Consider the following 20101-nt stretch of genomic DNA (forward strand, 5'->3'; position numbering starts at 1 on the left):
TCCAAATATTAAAATACTGTTTTATTAAAAAATACAGTTAGAAGAACTAAAAAACTATCTACGACGCAATTTTTATCACACTCATAATCCTAACAATATGTAAGTACAGGATTCGCATTTCTCGAGAATGTCATACGAAACGAGAGATCTTCGATTTCATGATACATTTGATATCAATAAATAATTTAATACATATTTACAATCCTAATACGAATTGCTTGTCGTATAAACTCTTTAAAAAAATGTGACTGATAGTTGTATGAATTTCATACACATGCAAAGATTTTTGTTAACTATGCTCGTGTTTTCGTGGACAGCGATAAATAGCCTATAAAAATTGATAAATATCATAATCTTAAGTTCACAATGTAAGTACTCATTGAAAGTTATAACACTATATTGTTGAATATGTTTTTCACATACGATAGAAAGAGGAACATAGAGAATGTTCGTGCAATGTTCATTTTATTTTTGTCACGAACAATAGTAGTAGCAGTATGTAAATATGTCTATGAAATAATGAAAATTCGTATGGAAACGAATTCATTCTTTTCATGATAAAAGATATTAAAAATAAAATAAGATAAAAAAGGATAAGAAATTCAATGTTTAAATAACATTGATCTAGTTGAAACAGAATCGTATATATGTATAAAGAACAAAAGCCTCATTAATGTATAAATACTTATTAAAAATGATGTATATCGTATCACAATATATCTTTTAAAACCTACAGAGAATACAAATTTCACGGAACTTACTACATTCTACCGATCTTAAACCTAGCGACAGTATTTGATTTCATTATATTTAAAATTGAAAGTCAACACTTCTCATGGAAGTACTACTGCGTTAATTTGTTTTAACCTAAGAAGTCGAGAAAATTAACATTACGTTATGAGATTCGTTTCTTCGGAGACAGTTTCAATTTTACTTGTATCAATTAGGGCATTCTCTGATCTGTTATCTAACGAATTATCCTTACTGTCGTCGCTATCTGGTCTATTTGAGATCTCATATTCATTCGAGCGTCTTTCAGATCGAGATCCTAACAAGTTATCCTGCACATCCTTGTATTGTTCTCTTTTGTCGTCAAAGTAATCAGCGCTACCATTGCTTAACATTCTATCTCTACCTCTACTGCAAGAATCCTCGTTTTCCTTTATCGTTCTACTATCTCTCCTACCTTCTTTTCTTTCTGCATATCCATTAGTACGATTAATTAGATTCAATTCTACATTTGTTCCTCCAGGTTTCTTCGGCGACTGATTCTTCGTAGAATTACCGAAAGGATTGAAGAATCGCCTTCCGTTCTCTTTATTCACACCATTGTTCGATTTTATAGAGTCTGCTTCGTTTCTTTTATGATTCTCCATGTCTCTAGACTCGAATTTCTTATCGCGAGACTGATCTACGTTCTCAGCTTGCTCCTTCTCTTTTTTTATCGCAGCCAGTTCAGCTTCTTTCATCGCTGAATGAATAACTGGTTCGGCCCATAGTCCTGGGTTAAATGCTGGCCCTGTGCCACCTAATTCCGCTGGCAAAATGTCAGTGGGCAGGTGTTCATGCAGGGTGCTCAAATTATTTCCATGTAAGTAGATCTGAAAATATTAGATGTACATTGGTAATGTTTATAAATTCCATTGAAAAACTTAATCTTTTTATTGGAAGATAATTCTTGAAGTACGATATATCCGTTCGCTTTGAAATTAAAAAGAATGCTCGTTTAATGAAATCGGATATTCACACTTTATGCAAACATGCAACACTCTAGAGCTTTACGCTATCTTAGATTATCTGTTGGTCAATATTTAGTTACTCGTATCTGAAACCCATATGTATGTATGCAAAACGTTTCAATTTCAGCGTCAAGCGATTATACACATGGCTAGAAATTAAAAGCAATTAAAGGCTTTGTTTGCAATAATAATTTGCCGGGATGTGGAATTTACCGAGTGTATTATCTTAATTGATATAATTACAGCAATTGACGTCAAGTAGTTGCATTTTAATACGTGCGTTGATGTATATTGTTTACATTAATTAATCTTCTTAATCTATTTCTATCTTTAATATAATACGCTACTATGATACGTATTCGAAGCTATTATTTTATCCCTTTCTATCTACTTTCTAATATGTACTTTGTCCTTCAGCAGTTTCTCCTACCTTGTTCCGAGTTTTCTCGTCCAAAAAAGGTTTCACAAGGGCCAATGTGGCCTGAACGTAAAGCGGCGCCGACAGGAAGTGTATAGCTTTGAATCTAGCCGGAAATCGTCCTCGAAGAGCAGCTATTAGGTTTCGCAGTGCCGCTGCGCCCAGGGCACCGCCCTGTCGTAAAGAGAATCCGCTCCAATCTACCACCGCCACGAAACCGGATTGCTAGAAAAAGAAATGGAACGTCTAGAGCTATAGAAGACTAAAAGACTTACTTTGTTTGTTCGAGACTTAAAGTTACACAAACTTATACATGAATCGTACCTGATTCCTTGGGTCTTGTATGAGAATTTCTAAAACCAAAAAGAGAGCGCGTTGAACTGATAATGCTGGTACTGCAATAGGGTCCCATTGCGAGGCTAAAATAACGAGTACGCATCTCCCTTTCCTGAAAATGAATTTGACTTATGATATTATAACAATATATTTAAATTAATAACAATAATAAATTATTAATAGTTATATTGAAATAATATTTTAAAAATACGCAAAGATATTGTAGTTACGAAGAACGATGTCATCAATAGATGTGGTAAACTTTGTATTAAATATTCCCTTGTATCAATTATGATTTCAAAAATGATCACAATTTATAAAACGATATCCATAATCTTATATTATGCTCAAATTTAATCATCAGCCAGTCAAATTTTTTTTATCATTATATAACAAAAGTAAACTATCTATAAAATTACTATAAATTATTAACTTATTTTTACAATCATCATCGATTTAATTCTAAATAATATCCGAAACTACTAACTTCGCCATGTCTACGTAAATGTTAATATAAGTTTCAGAATGTATTAAATAGACCGGAAACGAATTTAAATTTCAAAATGGTACCTATCACGTGCAGGAAGTACACCGGGTATTCCAGCGCGCAGCGCCCGCTGCAAGGCTGGATCTCTTGCGGTTAGATTGCCGAAGATATCCTGTCGATGCGCTACTTGCGCCTGATAAGCGGCTATCAGGGCAGCAGCTTGTTCCGTGCGATATTTCCGGGCTAGCAGGAAACGTGTAATATATTCATCCGTGCAGTGCTTCAAGTCTAGAAGCAAACAGATGGGTCATTGTAATGCTTCGCGTGAAAAAAATAGCCGGCAGGAAGCCGCTCGAACGCGGACATTATGCCGGAAATTCGAGGATCGACGCGTGGAAAACGAATCAGTCTAGGCGAACCTAACGGGACCAATCGAATGAAATGTACTAATGCGAGTACTGTATCTCCGTATTATCAAGAGATATATAATACCGTATGAAAATCACATGGGAAAAATACGATCAATCAGCTTTTGTTCATTTTCTAACTTTGTATCACTGACTGAAAAGAATTACAAATAAACGTACAATGTTTTGTAAGAAATAATATTAGCTATCCCCAGCCTACGGATACATATCTATACAAATTAATATTTTTATGAAGATAATTAAAAGAACGTAAGCCAGCTAGCAAATTGTTTCATAAATTGCATCAATGAGTACTATATTTCGAGTATTTCATATATTTTCTCATTTGAAGATATCTCATAAATGAGTAAAAATCCGCAGTTTAATTACTGATTATTTAACTACACGCTAATTTAATTAAATTAATATTAGTCTGTATAATTGACATTGATGATAAAAATGTTCAAGAGAATAACAAAGATACATACGTATTCGATCTGAAAATTAAACAAAACTTAAAAATTAATCTTCTATAGGACATGAAAAATATGACTTATCGTATTTCTCACCTGTGGTCTTCATACAGATTGCGATATAGTATACTCTAATTTGCTTTTGTATCTCCAATTTGGCAATTTTAATACAACAGAAGTTTCGATAAATAATTCCGGTCGAATAACGGTCGAGCGTTGCGAATAAACCCCTTCTTACCTACATCCGGCATTTCACGCAATATTGCTCGGACGGTTTTAATGGCCAGTTTCTTGTCGCATTTGTCGAATCTGGCCTCCTCCTCATAAATACTCCGTGCAAGTGCAGGACTCATGTGACCTCTTGTGGTGTCCCACATGTACTCGCAATACTCAGACATCTTGCGGACCCGCCTTTCGCCTTACCACAGATCTGCAGCAATCAATCGTAATCGATACATCCGGTGAAAACGAAAGATCCTTTTGTTTAATATACATATACCATGGCGGACAAAAGAAAATTTATTAAATAAGAAATATAAAAGGATATCATGAGTTTTTTTCTATATTGTTTTATTATTATATATGATATATTATTATATATGCCACAGAACAGACGAATGTTGCCAATATGGTAAAAAATTGTTAGTGCAAAAGTGGCTAGACTCTATAGCGCATCAATGTTAAACTTTCTTTTATCCACTGCTGTATATATTTAGCTATTATACATGTACTATATTTATTGAATTTATTAAATTTACTGATTATATGCATATATATTTATTTAGCTGTCACTATATGTATACATATATGTCTGAGAAGATTGCGGAATCATATCGATAAATTAACATTTACAGTTCCGCAACTTGTGAATATAAGAAATACACTTCCAGATATAAAAGCATAAGATACCGGCAAACGCATATATACGTGAGACATTCAGCACCATGGAACACTTGAAGAGACACTCCCTTAAAGTAAATGAAGTACCTTATGGAAATGAAATTTATCTCCATGCGTATTATATTTGCAGGATATTTATACAAAAATGATTGGTCAATGCAAACATTTGATACGTGGTCAATACGTGATCGATACGTGATCAATATATAATTCATACACTCACGTATGTAAAAATATACTCGAACTACGATAATTATGTTTGAAAAAGACAAGCACGTATAATCGATGGCTAAAAATATATTCAACTGTCTTTTCTTTAGGAATATTTTTGTAAAAATATCACTGTCTCAATTGTTCTTTATAATTTTATGTTTTGATTCTATAAAAAATGACAGATGAATCAACGCTTTAAGAAGACATCGAACGAGTCTAACTAGTAGCCGGAATGACTCATTTCTAGGTGAAACACCGTTGAGACGCAATACAGCTTGCAGGATAACCGCGACCGGTTCGTGTAACTGCTTATTGAGACTTTTACTTTGATCCAGCGAACTTCATAAAATCATTCAGCAATAACTAATTATTTCAGACTTACTTTTTGTAACGTGAATATTAATTCGAGCCATGAATCTATATTTTCAAGGTAAAAATTTCTAAGATACGAAATATTTCACTTTAAGAACGAAGAAACGAATTTGTATCAGCGTTATCGTAAAATTATTACTTTAAGTGGTTACTTAAGAATAATTTGTCGAGTCATGTAACTATTTTTTCGGTGAACGATTATTCACTGCATTGGCAATGTTTATGCAAATTTATGTTTTTATAATAAAAGTACAGAAATAAAACTTGAATTCTAGAGTTAGTCAATATTATATGTATGCGAAATACTACGTTCTTTACCAATTTTATATCATATGTAGAAGATATTTTATATATATAAACAAATATTATATAAAATCTAAAAATATAATAGTAAATCTAAAAATATAAAATAAAAAAATATAATAGTACCATATAATATACATTAAATATATATTTTTGTATATGACATGTATTTTTGCTTTTTTCACTTCTCAATAAATATATAAACATCCGTAGTTCAGCCATTATCCTTAATTTGACGCTTCAAACACAGTGCAAATTGAACATATGTCAACAAACATTTTTATAACTACTACATTTTATAAACTACGTTTATGACGGTCTATCAACGTCAATACTACTGTTTTTCGATATTTCTTTTTCCGACATAAAAACGTACACTTATGTTAACCACAGATATGGTTTGTATATACATATAAATCGTTAAAATCTGTTGGAAACGTAATCCTCTTAATCGCAGTGCGTGTAATTACAGAGCACGGTGTAATTAAGTACAGGAACTTATTAAAAATGCTACGGAACGTTAATTTGGGTAAAATCAAAGAAGCTCAAAGCCATTTAAAATTCATTAAGATAGCCATCATAGGTTATATCTAAGCCATTGCTTTGAACACGAAGCACTTACGAGATCTACTCGTGTACACCATTTTGTCATATGACATTTTCTCAGAAATTCACTTGATACATCGAGTTGTAAAAAATAACCTGAAGATCATTCGAACAAATTAGAATCATGTATAGTGTAGAGGAAACTGTTCACACTAGGCGACCTGCGACATATGTAAATTGTTGTAAATCGTAACCAGCTTAATGGCATAAGTTATATTTTAATACCGCACTTACATAAAATATTTGCAACAGTTGTAAAACACTTCACTGAAAATCACACTTCCTTCTTCTTTGTTTCTTTCTTATCACTGTCGGTATTGTTCACTGTCACACGAGGTATTTATGTGATTTCTACAAAATATACAGTTACACTGTGTCATGAATTATTTAAAAAAAATACTACACCTTTAATTTACCCGCTAATGTTAATCGTATTCTGCGTAAATTTGTAAACAAAAGAGACAAAGGACTCGTTCATCAGAGGAGCCTTGTTGCTCGAACGGTCACGAGCGAACGGCGCGCAATGAAGTCGCCTGTTGCGATTCGCTCGAAAGTGTTAGAGCATTGAGAAACAAAGGAGCGAGTGAGACTCTCAAGGAGAGACGCTTGCCTTATTGAAGGAAAAAGGAAAAGAATCGCCGGCGGTGTAACGATGTAACGATGGACTTGAGACGCACGGTTCAGAACCATGACTTGAACTTCTTAGAAACATAAAAATCCGCTATACATTTTCTTATTTTTTTAATGTACCAAAATAACGTTAAAAAATCTATCTTTAGACCATCGATATTTATATAATTTTGCAAAATATGATTTCGATCTTCCTGGAAACTTAGAAACACACTATATATTTTTAATTCTTAGTATCTTCATATTTTCACATATACAGGGTGAAACAAAAAAGAAAAAAAAAACTCGTAACATCTAGAATAGATAGTACTTGACAAATGATGAAAAAGAGTTATATTGCGCATATAGGGTCGGAAATAGAACAGATTCAAAGTCAAATAATTCCTTGTTGCGTTTGAAGCGAATAACTTTCTCGCTTCAGAAGATATTGTACCGTACGGAAACAATGGATTTTATCTGCCTCGATACAAAATACCAGTGAAATGGTTAGAACACGTCCAGGGATCTTTGAAAGAGTACGCAATTCTTTGATACGAAAGTATCAAGCGTGTGCAAAAATGGAAGGAGATCGTGTACAAAACCTTCTATAACCAAGAAAAGAAGAAATGATAAGGTAATCCATTGTTTCCATACGGTACGATAGCTTCTACAGCGAGCAACTTTCTCGCTTCAACGGAAACAAAAATCTGTTTATAACTTTGGAACTCTTAATCTTTCTATCCATGTCTATTACGACCTTTTTCCATCGTTTGGCAAGTACGATCTACGTCAGAAGCTATGAACACTTTATTTGCTTCACCTTGTATATTAAAAATTACATTTAAGCAAACTATCGTAAAAACTTTGACGTCATTAAACTTTCAAATTCACAACAGTTACAATTGCTTTTTAGTATTATTCAAAGATTCAAATAACGTATAAATTAATTCGATCTCTTCTATTAACGATACGCTTAATAAAGAAGTAACAGAAAGCGAGGTACGGAATGAAATGGAACAAAAGATAATTCGAATTAAATGAATTCAAATTTTATTGATGTAACTAATAGAAAAAACATGACAGAGAAGAGACGGTATATAGTAAAAAGGGCATGGGCAGTTAGAGAGAGACGAAAATAGCGTAGATACGATCGAACGTGAAAAGGACAAGTATCGAGAGAAAGAGAAAAAGTGTAACCTGTGCTGAAATCAAACGGGAAGGAGAAAGGAGGGTTGCAACGTTAAAGAGAGACGAAGAGAGAACAGCGATAGAAAGGAAAAAGTAACGCGTGGGAAAGAGATGAAACATCGACAAAGAAGGAAAAGGATGACCGCTGAAGGTGGGAGTAGAAAAGATAGAGAGAAAGACGGACGAAGCCGGTTACCAGTGCGGCTGACTCACCGATCGTTCTCGTTCAGGTAAAACCGTTCCCCAAAAAATGCGAGCATCCAGTAGTAAAATATATAGAAAACGCTTACAAGGTGGAAAATTAAAATTCAATTACGTAATTTTGGTGGTTCAACGAAAATTGCACAATACATATGTCATTTTAAGTCTTTGCGCATAGTATGTGATCAGTGAATTCTTAAAGAAATTTCGTAATACGTACATATACGTATTTTTATTACATTCTGACATTAATGGCAAAATTTTACTTGTATGGCAATTACTTTCAAAATAAGAAGTACATATTACTCGAAGATTAGAGTTGAGGTATTACTGTTAAATGAATTGTAATATGCAACAATTGTCTGTGGATGTTCTAGTGACGAGTCTGTTTAACCATTGCGCATCTGTGACGAGATAATCAGAAAAATTAATTGACCAGATGTCCCGAGCCGATTTTTGTCACGATACGGTCATATAGAACACGGTGAACTAATTTTATCTTTAATAAATCGTCTCGTATATTATCGAGAAAAGATTCGTTCGAAAATTTGTATTTTCAAGGAGCAGTCAAGATTTCGAAAATAACAAATGCATTGCTTCAAGAGAAGGGAAAATAAAATGTACTCAAAGTGTATCATTTTTGTACAGCTGTATAAACCTCACTCAGTGATTTGAGTAAATTTAAATAAAAAAAAAAAAAAAAAAAAAAAGAAGAAACGAGGGAAAACGGATCCGTAAAAATATCGTTGAAGAATTACTGGTCACGGTTCACTTTGGTAATATCCTGTCGAGTCACGTAATCATATAAAATATCATGTTATGTTGTTTCCACGAACTTCCATCAGCTCGATTTTCTTTAAATATTTTTACACCGAAAATAAATAACATAATAATAAGGTCATTGCGAAATGTTGATCCTCGACACACAAAGATATACGTTCTCGATAATTTCAAAAAAAAAAAAAAAAAAAAATAAGCAAATTCGTATACTGTCGTTATATTTTTGTAAGAATTCTGATGAGTCACGTTCGAGAGTCGCAAGATTGTTAATGAATTCATAAACATCCACGGCGATTAACAACCGATAATAATTGTTATTGGCACATGCACGATTGACATTTTGTGCAAAAGAGATATACACGATAAAGATTTTCGTAAGTACGCAGCGTCCTCTCAGAACAAGCGACTGGACGATTAAAGTCCTATTGTATATCCGATAAAGGAAAATCTTGTTTTATAGCGCGAAACCATTCAATTCTTCCATCGATCGATTCCCTCAAGGACGAGAACTACCGGTATCGTACTTTAGATTAAACACTATGACCCGCGATCATTTTGTCGAAGCTATTATACAATATTGATTACACAACTTAATTCGCAATTAAAAGAACGCGAGCCTTCAAGTTCTACAGAAATACAAATATTTGTGTAGAAAATTGCCTGATTAAATGCATGGTGTTTTTCAATTACTCGGTGAAATTTAATATAATAATCTATAAGCTGAGGAACTTATGTATTAATATTTTGATTATTAAGCAAAAATATCAATTCCATATATGGAAGAATAGGAATTCTGTGCAATATGTTGTAGTAATAATGAAAAAGTTTTGTAACAATAAAGATTAATGGTCCTCCAATGCATCACTGCCACGTCCAATTGAGTTCAATAAACTTTGACATCCCCTAAGTACGCGTAGCAGTTTATATCGAACTGCACTACACATGTTGTATAAATCCTCTTTATAGCCATATGACTCTTTATAAGGAGCTTGTTTAGGTTTAATAGAAAAAAAGACTCTCTTTATAAGATTAATAATAACTTAAGGTTGAATGAATTTGAATGATGTACAAACTCAAATTATTTAAGTGCAAATTACGAACAGATAACCTCAAATATCAATGAACCGCTGTGAAATCTGACTGCTATGTCTCAATGTATATTTTTAATCAACAATCACGGAGTTTTGAAACTACGACACATATAAATTACCAATTTTTTGCGGTGCATGGCGGGCTTGTCTGCACTCGAAGGACGAAAACAGATCTGTTCGTGTAACGCCGCCATACATTACGCAACATAACGGTAGAAGCGTAGCAGAGAAGAAGACAGAAGTTACCGGTTTCTTTTAATGTTGTAAAAGGTAGCCGCAACCCATTTTCTCGAGGTTTTGATATCTTAGTGCAATCAGATTTCAATATTACGGTCCACTTCTGACACAACAAGCATTAAAACGTTAACTCTGGTGAGCGGATATAAAAGAGTACAAGTTAAATTTTGGTCAACTGAATAAGTTAATATTTTCTACATTTCTTCTTTTGTTTATGGTTCTAATAGTACAAGTCAATTTCACTTCTTTCTCGTTTCTTTACCTCTAATTCTAATAGTATATAAAAAATCTAATACCTGATTCTACATTATGTTTTAAATATTATAAGTGCTTTTCTGCAAAGCTAATACATCATTTTGATTTACACCCTTTTACCTGCCCACCAGAGATTGATTCTATTCAGTATTTTCTAATTTTTATTTGACAGTACTATTCTAATATGAAAATAATTTTTAAGTACCAATATTTATTAAATTCTTCTCTATGTTTAGATTATTATTTATCTTCACATTACATTGCATATAAGTCTTATGGCTAGTTCTGAATGAACATAGATGGCACGTCATAGATGCAGGTGTAGATACATCGATGACTTTCTTTTATATTACGGGTTGAAGGAAATACAAAATAATCAAATTGTAATTTGCACCGTCTATATTTACGTGTACCTTAATTGTGTGTACCAATATTACTTTCTTTCTTTCGGCAGAGGGACTGATTATCGTGTAGAAAAGACTTACGAGAAACTAAACTATTACGTATCGTATAACAACGTAGTCTTACTAATTGGTGCCTATCGTTCCACGAAAAAGATAGTATGTTACAATAAATCATGGTTCCATAAACATATCCTACAAACGATACGAAAGAAATCCATATAAAAAATATTATATATATATATGAATAAATTTGTCTTTTTCTTATATGATACATTTATCTATCCTTTAATCTAATTTTCTTCGTACGATACAAAATAAATTGAATTAAAATGAATGATCTATAAAAAATTTAAACAATAATAATTTAGATATTGTTTCAATAAATGTTAAAGATTCGATGAATCCTGACGGTGACAAAAAACAAGATATAAGAAAATCTATTTCCTGCTCAGCATGGAGCCATAAGTATGTTCATATGTATAGTACATAGTTACCTGTTTATGCTACGTCAACAGTACAGTTTTGTATCGAAAGCTGTAACCACAATTGACACATTGAATTTAACCACTGCATCAGGCGAACGAAAAAATGCCTGCTGTCGTTCACACGCAACTGCACATGCGGACGATTCTTCGAAACTGCGAGACACAAAGAACAATACTTCCGGAAGGTAGCAGGTGAACAGTCTACCTGCGGCGCGAAACTGTCTGTTCGAAACTCTTAGTTAACCAATTCGTTCGTGAGCCCCCTATGGACTCTACCGTTACTAACAGCTGCTAACAGGAACGTTTTGTATTTTAGGTAAAAATTCTTCTAAAAATGTAACTAAAAACTGTATCTTATTTAATAATACTTTATGAAATCTGATTTAGTAGATTTTCGTAATAAATTAAATCACTAATAATATAAATTAAATCTCTAATAATCTAAATTAAATTATTTCAGTGATTGTATTTTTCTTATTGATTGTTGCGACTAAACTTTATTTGGAACCATTGTATGAAATGTAATTTATTAAATTTTCATTAGAAATTCAAAAAGACTAGATTATGTTTGCGATGATATAAATAATATTATCTGAGTGTATACTTTTTAGTGACGGTTATAATTTTGTTAGAATAACAAGAAATATTGTTTACTTTATAATACAAATGGTTTTAACACATCAACAAAAATCTTGTAGTTTTGTACAATTGAGTGGTCATTCTTTTTAGTTGGTTTGATTGCCGTATGAGGTCACTATTGAGAATTTAATGATATATGACGTATTGTTACTGGTATAGATCCTGTACCTAGTCAGTGATACTGCTTAGTTATATTGTTTAATCAGGGAGCTAATATTTATCAAAATACAGACGCACACAATGTATCACCTTATTGATTTTTACGTACTTATGAAAATTAGTGTTAATATTACCATTAGTAAATATTATATTAGTGTTTATAATGAATATAAATTATTTTTTACATATGATTATGTTGAGACGGTATTACTAGATAGATGAGTAAAATTCAATGCTACTTTTTATGCTGAAATTAAATAACATTTATTCCCTAACAGAACTTACTATAAAATCTAATTAACACTACAATTATAAGTTACTTCTATTACTGCGACTAACTACTACACTACAATAGTCACGAGGATGTCTATCTCACTACGCCTGATATTATACTCTTCCTGTGTTCCGATTTGGGGGTGTATTTATGCCGTGAGCAGAAATACACTTGCTGACAAAAGTTAAAAGAGATTATTATATACCTTCTTAGATATATTAGATGAAATGAAAAATATTGTAAAAAAGTAACAGTATACACATGAAGTCTTTTTTCGACTATATTCGTGTGAGATGTAAATTAATATTAAATCGGGTAAACAAAATAGAACTTTGTGACAAAAGATGAGAAACATTGATTGAATCATATAGCCACTTTCAACAAAAACTAAATAAAAAATAAAATATTGGGGAACATGTGATACATATCAAGATGAAAAATATACAGTAATTTTCAAGCGATCATTATGTTCGTAACCTTTGTCGATAAGTGTATATCTGTGACTTTATACGCGGTGACATTATCTTTTATCTTTTTGAGTCATAAGATTTTAAAGAAAATAAAAACCTAAGTTGCACGGAAAGGAATGCGATAGGTGGGATATATACAGTGTCATAACATATACAGCTTCAAAATTAGTATAAAACATCATAAAAAATAATGTGTTTTTTTTATTATAAAACAATTTATTCACTCATAATAAATTTTAAGGAACGAAACAACATATACTGTTATGGAAGACAAAAATTCACTGCACCATACAATTCGCTAACCTCAATCACAACAGTGTCAACAATTTACTAATGCGTTTCGACTATATATTTACACATTTACCGTTGGTTCATAGCATTGCCAACTGAACGAAGAACTTTAAATAAAATATTAAATTGTATGACTGTGAGTAGCTTTAATTTTTCGAGATGAGGCGATCTTTAACCCACCTATCTGCAAGGAGTTAACTATGCGGAAAATTTTGAACTTTTTGAAAATTTGCGAATGTACGCTTTTGCCATTTGCATAGATTATAGATAAATATGTAGATATATAGATAGAAAATAAATGATGAAACAAAATCATACGTATTTCATATCTGCAAATACAAATAACACTTTAAAATAATTAAACAAGAATTTGAACTTTGACCGTCATACACATTTGATCCTCTTTTTTTTGCATTTATAATTTACAATATTAATCATGTTTACATTAAGAACTTTCTGGTTTAGTAAGATTATATTAATAAACTTCTGATAACTAATCATTTAAATTGACCATCCAGACATAGTAAACAGTAAATATAAGATAATAAAATCGAAACGAGACGAAACGTCATAACGTTCATTATCGTTTACGATTTAAACGCTAAATGTCATCAATCAATATTTTTATATATAGTGGGTCAAATTAATACTCAGTCACTCTTTAAAACAGACTAACTTTTTTAAAATTTAACGAATCGAAATCTGTTGATGCAGAGACAAGCGATAAGCGTTGTAACATGTACGAATCTTTTAGAATCTTTCAGAAAAAAATCATCTAGACGATGAATATAACTGTTAATATAATGTTAAGAATCCTGGGATATTGACCATAATATTGATCTGAACACCCCTTTAGATTTATTACAGTTACAGGTTGAAAGTCGTAAACAACTATGATTTTCAGTATTTTCAACCGTTTGTAGTTCATAGTAACGTGGATCTGGTTTCGATAAAATTTTCCGATAAAAGCATAGTTTAAATTTTCATTACAGGCTCAAATAAAAACATTGTAAAAAGCGATTTCCACTATTTTCTTTGCGATTCGGCTAATTGTCATTTTTTCAACATTTTGTTTACACATCATTTAGTGAACCAATTCGTTTAAGTTCTTAAATAAATTTACATCGTTTTATACGATAAAAAAATTTATCCTGTTTTAAAGCGCAGCAAATATTAATATAAGTCATGAGTTGACGATAGATTCGTTAAATAGAATATAAACTACTTGATTAGTCAAATGAATTTGTGCATACAAAGTCTATTCGCCCTTTTTCGCGATACTAGCGCCACGGTATCACACGTTTTTTTTTATCAGTTTTCGCGAATATTACCTGCAAGTTACCAAGAGTTCCTATAATTGAGATAAAGACAATGTGTTATTAAAGCTATCTTGAAATCAGATATATCTACCTAGTGTTTGAGCACAACGGCGACGAATCAGCTGACTTCTTTGTTTTATCTATTGCTCCCCATTCAGTTAAGACTCAACGAACGGTGGAGCACAGTTAACTGTCAGTCCGTGACTGACTTTCCGTCGAAATTGATGTGCGTGCTTCGTGAATTCACAAGACTGGCCTGTGATTCAGTTGGTTGTACCGTATCTCATTGTAGGTATCTCGATCAATCTACATATCAACAAACCTACTTCTCCTAAATTTTCAATTTCATCATTCGGCATAGTTTCATAAATTAAATAAAATTAGATCTTCCAACGTTCTTCAGTCATCCGTCAAGGTAGGTTTAAAAATAATGAAAAGTAAGATAAGTCGTTGCTCTAGTTCTCAACTGTCCTATGTCCATTAGTTCGTAAACCGAAGAAACTGAGTTTAAAATCTATAAGGAATTTGATATTATTGCGTGGAAGTAGGACTTAAAAGAACTAAATATTTGTTGCTTTCTAGGTAGAATTTTCATCATGTTATCATGTATTTGTATCTTTATATCAATTAGACATATGTGGATTGATTAATTATATGTTTCTAAGAAATGAAGTTAAGAGGAACAGTTGAGAACTAGGGCCACGAAGTGTCAATTGTTTAAATAGGAATGCAGAAATGAAGGGGAATACTATTCTAACGTAAGAAATGAATTAGAGAAAATAGAAGACGAATGATATGATTTATAATACAAATGAAACGAGAAACCTTTTTAAGTAAAAGTTGTTGATTTCAGATTGTTATTGAGTGAATTAAGAGTGATTAGAAATATATAATATATTTGAAATGAGAATGAACTGAGAAATTATTTAAAATATAAATTATCGATTTTAAGAAATATTAAATGGAGGGTTAAGCGGAATGCAATAAAATAAGCGCGAAAGAACTTGTTTAATATAACAGTTGTTAAATTAATATCGTTGAGGATATTATACTGAAGCTGGACACCGCGCTGATGCGGCTAATAATATTGGAAATAATTACTTTCTCAGATGATCGAGGAGTGTATTTTTTAAAAGATAGAGAATTTTTTGCGTGCAATTTTACTTCACTTATATTTTAATGGGATAAGAGAAATCGGATCCTCTGAAAAACAGATCGAAGCAGTTTATTTAAAGGGGTAACTGCATTCTCATTCTAAAAAGCATAACTCACATTCACAATAGACTTAATCAGTTTCAGGAATGATCGAAAAATTGATCGGTTTCATTAGAAACTAAACTCACTTCTTTTTTTTAAATGAGTTTACAATACTCTAGACTGTGAATTTCGTAAGTGCAATTCTTCTTTTTAATAAAATAAACTTTTCTGTAAATCTATGGTGCTATATGCACGTAGAACCATACAAATACAGAATGTAATTTGTGGGCAAGTAATTAAATTTCTGAAATTTTCCATTTCGTCGATATAGGAATAGAAAAACTCATCGTTCTTTGAAAACCATTGTATAATTATCAGCTAACACTAGCAACAAAAAAAGTGGTAGTGCAACTTCTGGCACAATTTGCACAATTTAGCATACACTTGGTATTAGGAGTGTTTATTCTCTAGAATGATCTCGAATTATTAAATCATCATTGTATTTAACAATTTGTACGGAAAATGAAGTACGAAATAATTTAAATATTTCGCGAAGAAAGAAGAATAGTGTTCCAGCGTAAATGTTTCACTGAAATTGATCCTTGCACGAAAACATTCTCTGCAAACCTGTTTTTCTGGTCATTCCAGAAGATCTCATTTTTCATCTCGTTCATTTTTCGAATCAAATAATCGCGTTATTTATGACTACGATGTTTGTTATTTTCACATTAATTCTGTAACGTTTCATTTTCCTATGAAAGAAATTATTTAAAGATGCAATACCTTATCTTCCATACACAAAATTATTTCGCTAATTATTCATTATTTATATATTTTGTTTTTCATCACTATGATAGCTAAATTTACCATACTTTACTTGAAGATTTCACTTATATTATGTCTTATAATTATACTTCTACTACATCCTTAATGATGAATATGTTATGAATTTGTAAAATATAATAAACGTAAGGAAAGCAGCTATATGAATTTCGTAAGGAATATTATATAAACCGGAAGCCTCTCGCAGACGAAAGACAAGAAAGACAAATACAATAAATACAATACATTATTTGTATGTATAAGAGAAATATCTTTTTGGTAGTATATAGTGCATTCACGTTCATCTTGATGGCTCTTCACTTTGTCAATTTAATTACTGTTATTATGAAGGATCGGAAACTGACAATTTTCTGGACTATAATACCAGAGTAGTCGATATTTTGAACCCAGTTGAACTCGGATTCCAGTCATTTATCTGGAAGTTGATAGAGAAATAAGTGCCATCTCGCCGAACGAGCTTATATAATATTTTATTATATACCTATTTAATAAGATTTTGTAAAAGTTAAAAAAATGAACATTCGAAAAAAATATTTAATAGTTATTATATCTATTTGTTATATTATATATATTCATTAATATATTTATTGATATAGGAATGGTTATTATATGTAAATGTGTTCTTGCTTCCATTACTATGATATTTGACATACTTATTGTTTGCAATTTTTTTTCTAAGATGCATTTAAGATGCAAAAGTGCACAAAATGCATATGTGCAGTATACAATACTAAACTATTTATAATAATATGGAGCACTGGATATAGTTCACAATGGATAGAACAAGTCTGTCTTAAATCAATCTTTTTAAGAAATGCATACTGGAAATAAAACTTAGCAGTAGAGAAGAGTATGGTACTAGAGTATGCATAATTACCATGTAATTGAAACGTATCTTGCATCGTCATCTGTGGTGCAATACATAATATCTATGCTGCTCAAGTCTCTTCAGCTGCGGAATTTTACAAGAGTAGTTATATGATCGTTATCAATATCGAATTCTTATGTAATAAACATTTTTCTTTTATAACGATATATCCAGTCGTATACTAAGAAATATATAATTCAGTTCCGCATTGACGTTTAAATATTAATTCCTTGTAAAAAAACAATATTGTGACCTATTCGTCGATTAGGATCTCCATGATGTATTCATGAAGTTGTTTCTTCCAATTTAGATTAGATATAAAGCTTAATGGAATTGTAAAATTGAAAATTGTAAAAAAAATAACATTTCTCTTTAATATTTTATTTATTCAGTATAGAATTTAGTAACATTTCTTTTTAATATTAGAAAATCTTTTAAAAATCTAAATAATGTTTAACAAAGTTGAGTTTCTTTAAAAGAAGCAACACATTAAGTATTTATTCTTCAGCTTACTGTTGGTATAATTACTGAAGCTATTTTTATTAAATATGAAGCACTGTGTTTATTTCTTATATATTGATAAATAATGTATTATTTAATGTGACGTAATCCGAATTACGTATATGTCGATACCGTTTAAAATTATTGAATTTTGTCTATTATCGTTTCCATTTTTATTGTTTGCTATTTAAATAAAAATTATTTATCACAATATAATGCTATTCTGGTTAATATAATACTTTCGTGAAGACACAAAAATCTTACAGTAAGAAAATAATAAAATAAAAATAAAAAAGATTTTTTCGTATAAACTTAGCCAATAATACAAGGCCGCATCCCATCTGTCAATCGTTAGTTGAACCTAACCTGTATGTCATAGATGTCAGGTAAGGATTATGCGTCAGTTGTAACAAATTTCACGGAAAAATCATTTCTATAAAAAAGAAACAATATTAAGGTACGTGTCGATTTGGGAATTTCGTCCGATAGTTGTTCTCGAGAGTACTCTTAAATTGTCTGTCTATCTGAAAGCAAGTTGGAAAATTAATACCCTCGAACTTACTAGAAAAACTCACCGAAAGCTTACTATCTGTAATGTTCATTATTTAGAAGGGATTTTCGAATTGAAGATGATACCAAGATGTTTTGCAATTTTGTGCAAATGAACGCAACAGAAGTTCAGTGTATAATTGAACCAGTTCCTTTTATTTACAATTAACCACCGATGCCTTCATGTGTGACGATCTTGTGATGTTTATTGCGAGAGCTGGAATTAAAAATTTCGAAATCCCAAAATAGACCCAATTTGAAGTTCATTTTTTTATCGGATCGCTGCTACTTCTTCTTTTTTGTATATTTTTTTTTTTTTTTTTTTGGGTTCTTGTGTCACTTGTAATTTTGATATTCTGATAATATTTGTATATTTCGTTCTATTACATACTTGATTACACTTCACTTACCTGGTTTCTCATGTTATGAATTGTCGTGATATACTACTTTTAAAATATGAAATTGTTTCGAATTGTGCCAGTAGCTCTTCGATCATGGTCTATTCGAGAGTAAGCTACCTCATCCCTCTGAAACAGTTACTCTCAAACGCTGAAGAAATACTTTCGACAGCAACTTGCAATAGTTTAATTCTCAACCGGACACGTACTTTTCTGGATAGCTCAATCAGTAAAATACCCGCTTGGCAAGTAGAAGATTCCGATTCAAAATTTTTCTCCCTATGTAATTTTTGAACCGCTAGACTCCTAATGACTTACATTTTTGGATTTTACGTATCAAGAACTACCATAATGTATAAAAAAGTCTATAATGTAAACCCCTAACGCAAAATTTTATCTTTTTATCAGGATTTTAGGAAAATGTACACAATAAATCAGCTACACCATATTTCATCGTGTCTGATGTACACGTTTACGACATACAGAGGGTTTTTGATTACGATACCTCTGCTTAAACCCCCACGTGGTGACTTCAATCCAGGACAACTTAAGTTCTTGACTGTATGGAACCTGGTAAGTTGCATATTTTTAATATTAATAAAATCGTATTTCGTTCAAAACATTTATAATTCTTTTATTCGTCATTATATTTTGTTTTCTATTGTTCATCATATCTTATGGTTCACGATATGTAACAAGTGTCGACAGATATAATTAATATAAATTCCAAAAAATGTTATGTTATGAAAAATATTGGCAGCAAAGAATATAAAACAATTGCTAACTTAGATGATATGACATACTTCTTAATTAAATACCAAGATTGTTAAGCATATAGATGTATTTTTAAGATATTTAAGATTATATTTTGGTCAATTCCGAAATTCAAATACACGTTGTGCACGAAATCGTTAAGCTAGCCCAACACTCATTTATAAACAGAAAATAAGCGGCCAGCAACCGGCAAGCAATATTAACGTATACACTGACATACAACTGTAGGCAAAATTCACCGTAGTACCGGTAGTTCTTGGCGAATATCTTGGAAACTAAGCAAATCCACTTTTTCTATGTATAGGAAAAATTCAA

The 20101-nt window shown here is 31.4% G+C and overlaps 2 protein-coding genes and 1 long non-coding RNA gene across 16 annotated transcripts in view; 1 reads left to right on the forward strand and 2 right to left on the reverse strand.

Annotated features, from left to right (window-relative positions):
* Window positions 1-14852, reverse strand: LOC126864706 (clavesin-2-like). 8 transcript variants are annotated; one of them, XM_050616296.1, is made up of 7 exons: window positions 6489-6801; window positions 6271-6415; window positions 4099-4290; window positions 3064-3268; window positions 2482-2605; window positions 2170-2382; window positions 1-1601 (listed from the first exon to the last, which is right to left on the reverse strand). In XM_050616296.1, the coding sequence occupies exons 3-7, from the start codon at window positions 4256-4258 to the stop codon at window positions 891-893; spliced, it is 1413 nt and encodes a 470-aa protein (XP_050472253.1). In that variant the 5' UTR covers window positions 4259-4290; window positions 6271-6415; window positions 6489-6801; the 3' UTR covers window positions 1-890. The 8 variants fall into 8 exon arrangements, with proteins under 8 accessions (XP_050472253.1, XP_050472256.1, XP_050472255.1 ...); XM_050616299.1 differs by lacking the exon at window positions 6271-6415 and having other exon boundaries at window positions 6489-6605; window positions 6671-6799; XM_050616298.1 differs by lacking the exon at window positions 6271-6415 and having other exon boundaries at window positions 6489-6605; window positions 6660-6799.
* LOC126864710 (androgen-induced gene 1 protein-like) overlaps window positions 14815-20101 on the forward strand; it is a 14710-nt gene continuing 9423 nt past the window's right edge. The window contains exons 1-2 of one of the 3 annotated variants that reach the window (XM_050616314.1): window positions 14815-14944; window positions 19421-19585. In XM_050616314.1, coding sequence (XP_050472271.1) covers window positions 19433-19585 — 153 coding nt within the window. In that variant the 5' untranslated portion in view covers window positions 14815-14944; window positions 19421-19432. Of the gene's footprint in view, window positions 15072-19387; window positions 19586-20101 lie in introns of those variants that run through there. The other 2 variants (XM_050616313.1, XM_050616315.1) reach the window with 2 other exon arrangements.
* Window positions 15078-20101, reverse strand: part of LOC126864717 (uncharacterized) — a 7879-nt gene continuing 2855 nt past the window's right edge. The window contains exons 1-5 of one of the 5 annotated variants that reach the window (XR_007689312.1): window positions 19518-19665; window positions 19025-19392; window positions 18641-18831; window positions 17574-18498; window positions 15078-17111 (exon numbers count right to left, since the gene is read on the reverse strand). This is a non-coding gene — a long non-coding RNA (uncharacterized LOC126864717). Of the gene's footprint in view, window positions 17112-17573; window positions 18954-19024; window positions 19393-19517; window positions 19666-20101 lie in introns of those variants that run through there. The other 4 variants (XR_007689311.1, XR_007689314.1, XR_007689315.1 and 1 more) reach the window with 4 other exon arrangements.

The sequence above is a fragment of the Bombus huntii genome, chromosome 4 (assembly GCF_024542735.1).
Source record: "Bombus huntii isolate Logan2020A chromosome 4, iyBomHunt1.1, whole genome shotgun sequence".
Classification (NCBI taxonomy): domain Eukaryota; kingdom Metazoa; phylum Arthropoda; class Insecta; order Hymenoptera; family Apidae; genus Bombus; species Bombus huntii.

What these genes read in the sequence shown, in the direction of transcription:
- LOC126864706 (XM_050616302.1), bottom strand. Translation starts at nt 4,258, where the DNA reads ATGTCTGAGTATTGCGAGTACATGTGGGACACCACAAGAGGTCACATG. An exon ending in GCGTGAAATGCCGGATGTAG is followed by an intron (nt 3,269 to 4,098) that starts GTAAGAAGGGGT and finishes GTTTGCTTCTAG; the next exon opens with ACTTGAAGCACTGCACGGAT. An exon ending in TACAAGACCCAAGGAATCAG is followed by an intron (nt 2,383 to 2,481) that starts GTACGATTCATG and finishes TTCTTTTTCTAG; the next exon opens with CAATCCGGTTTCGTGGCGGT.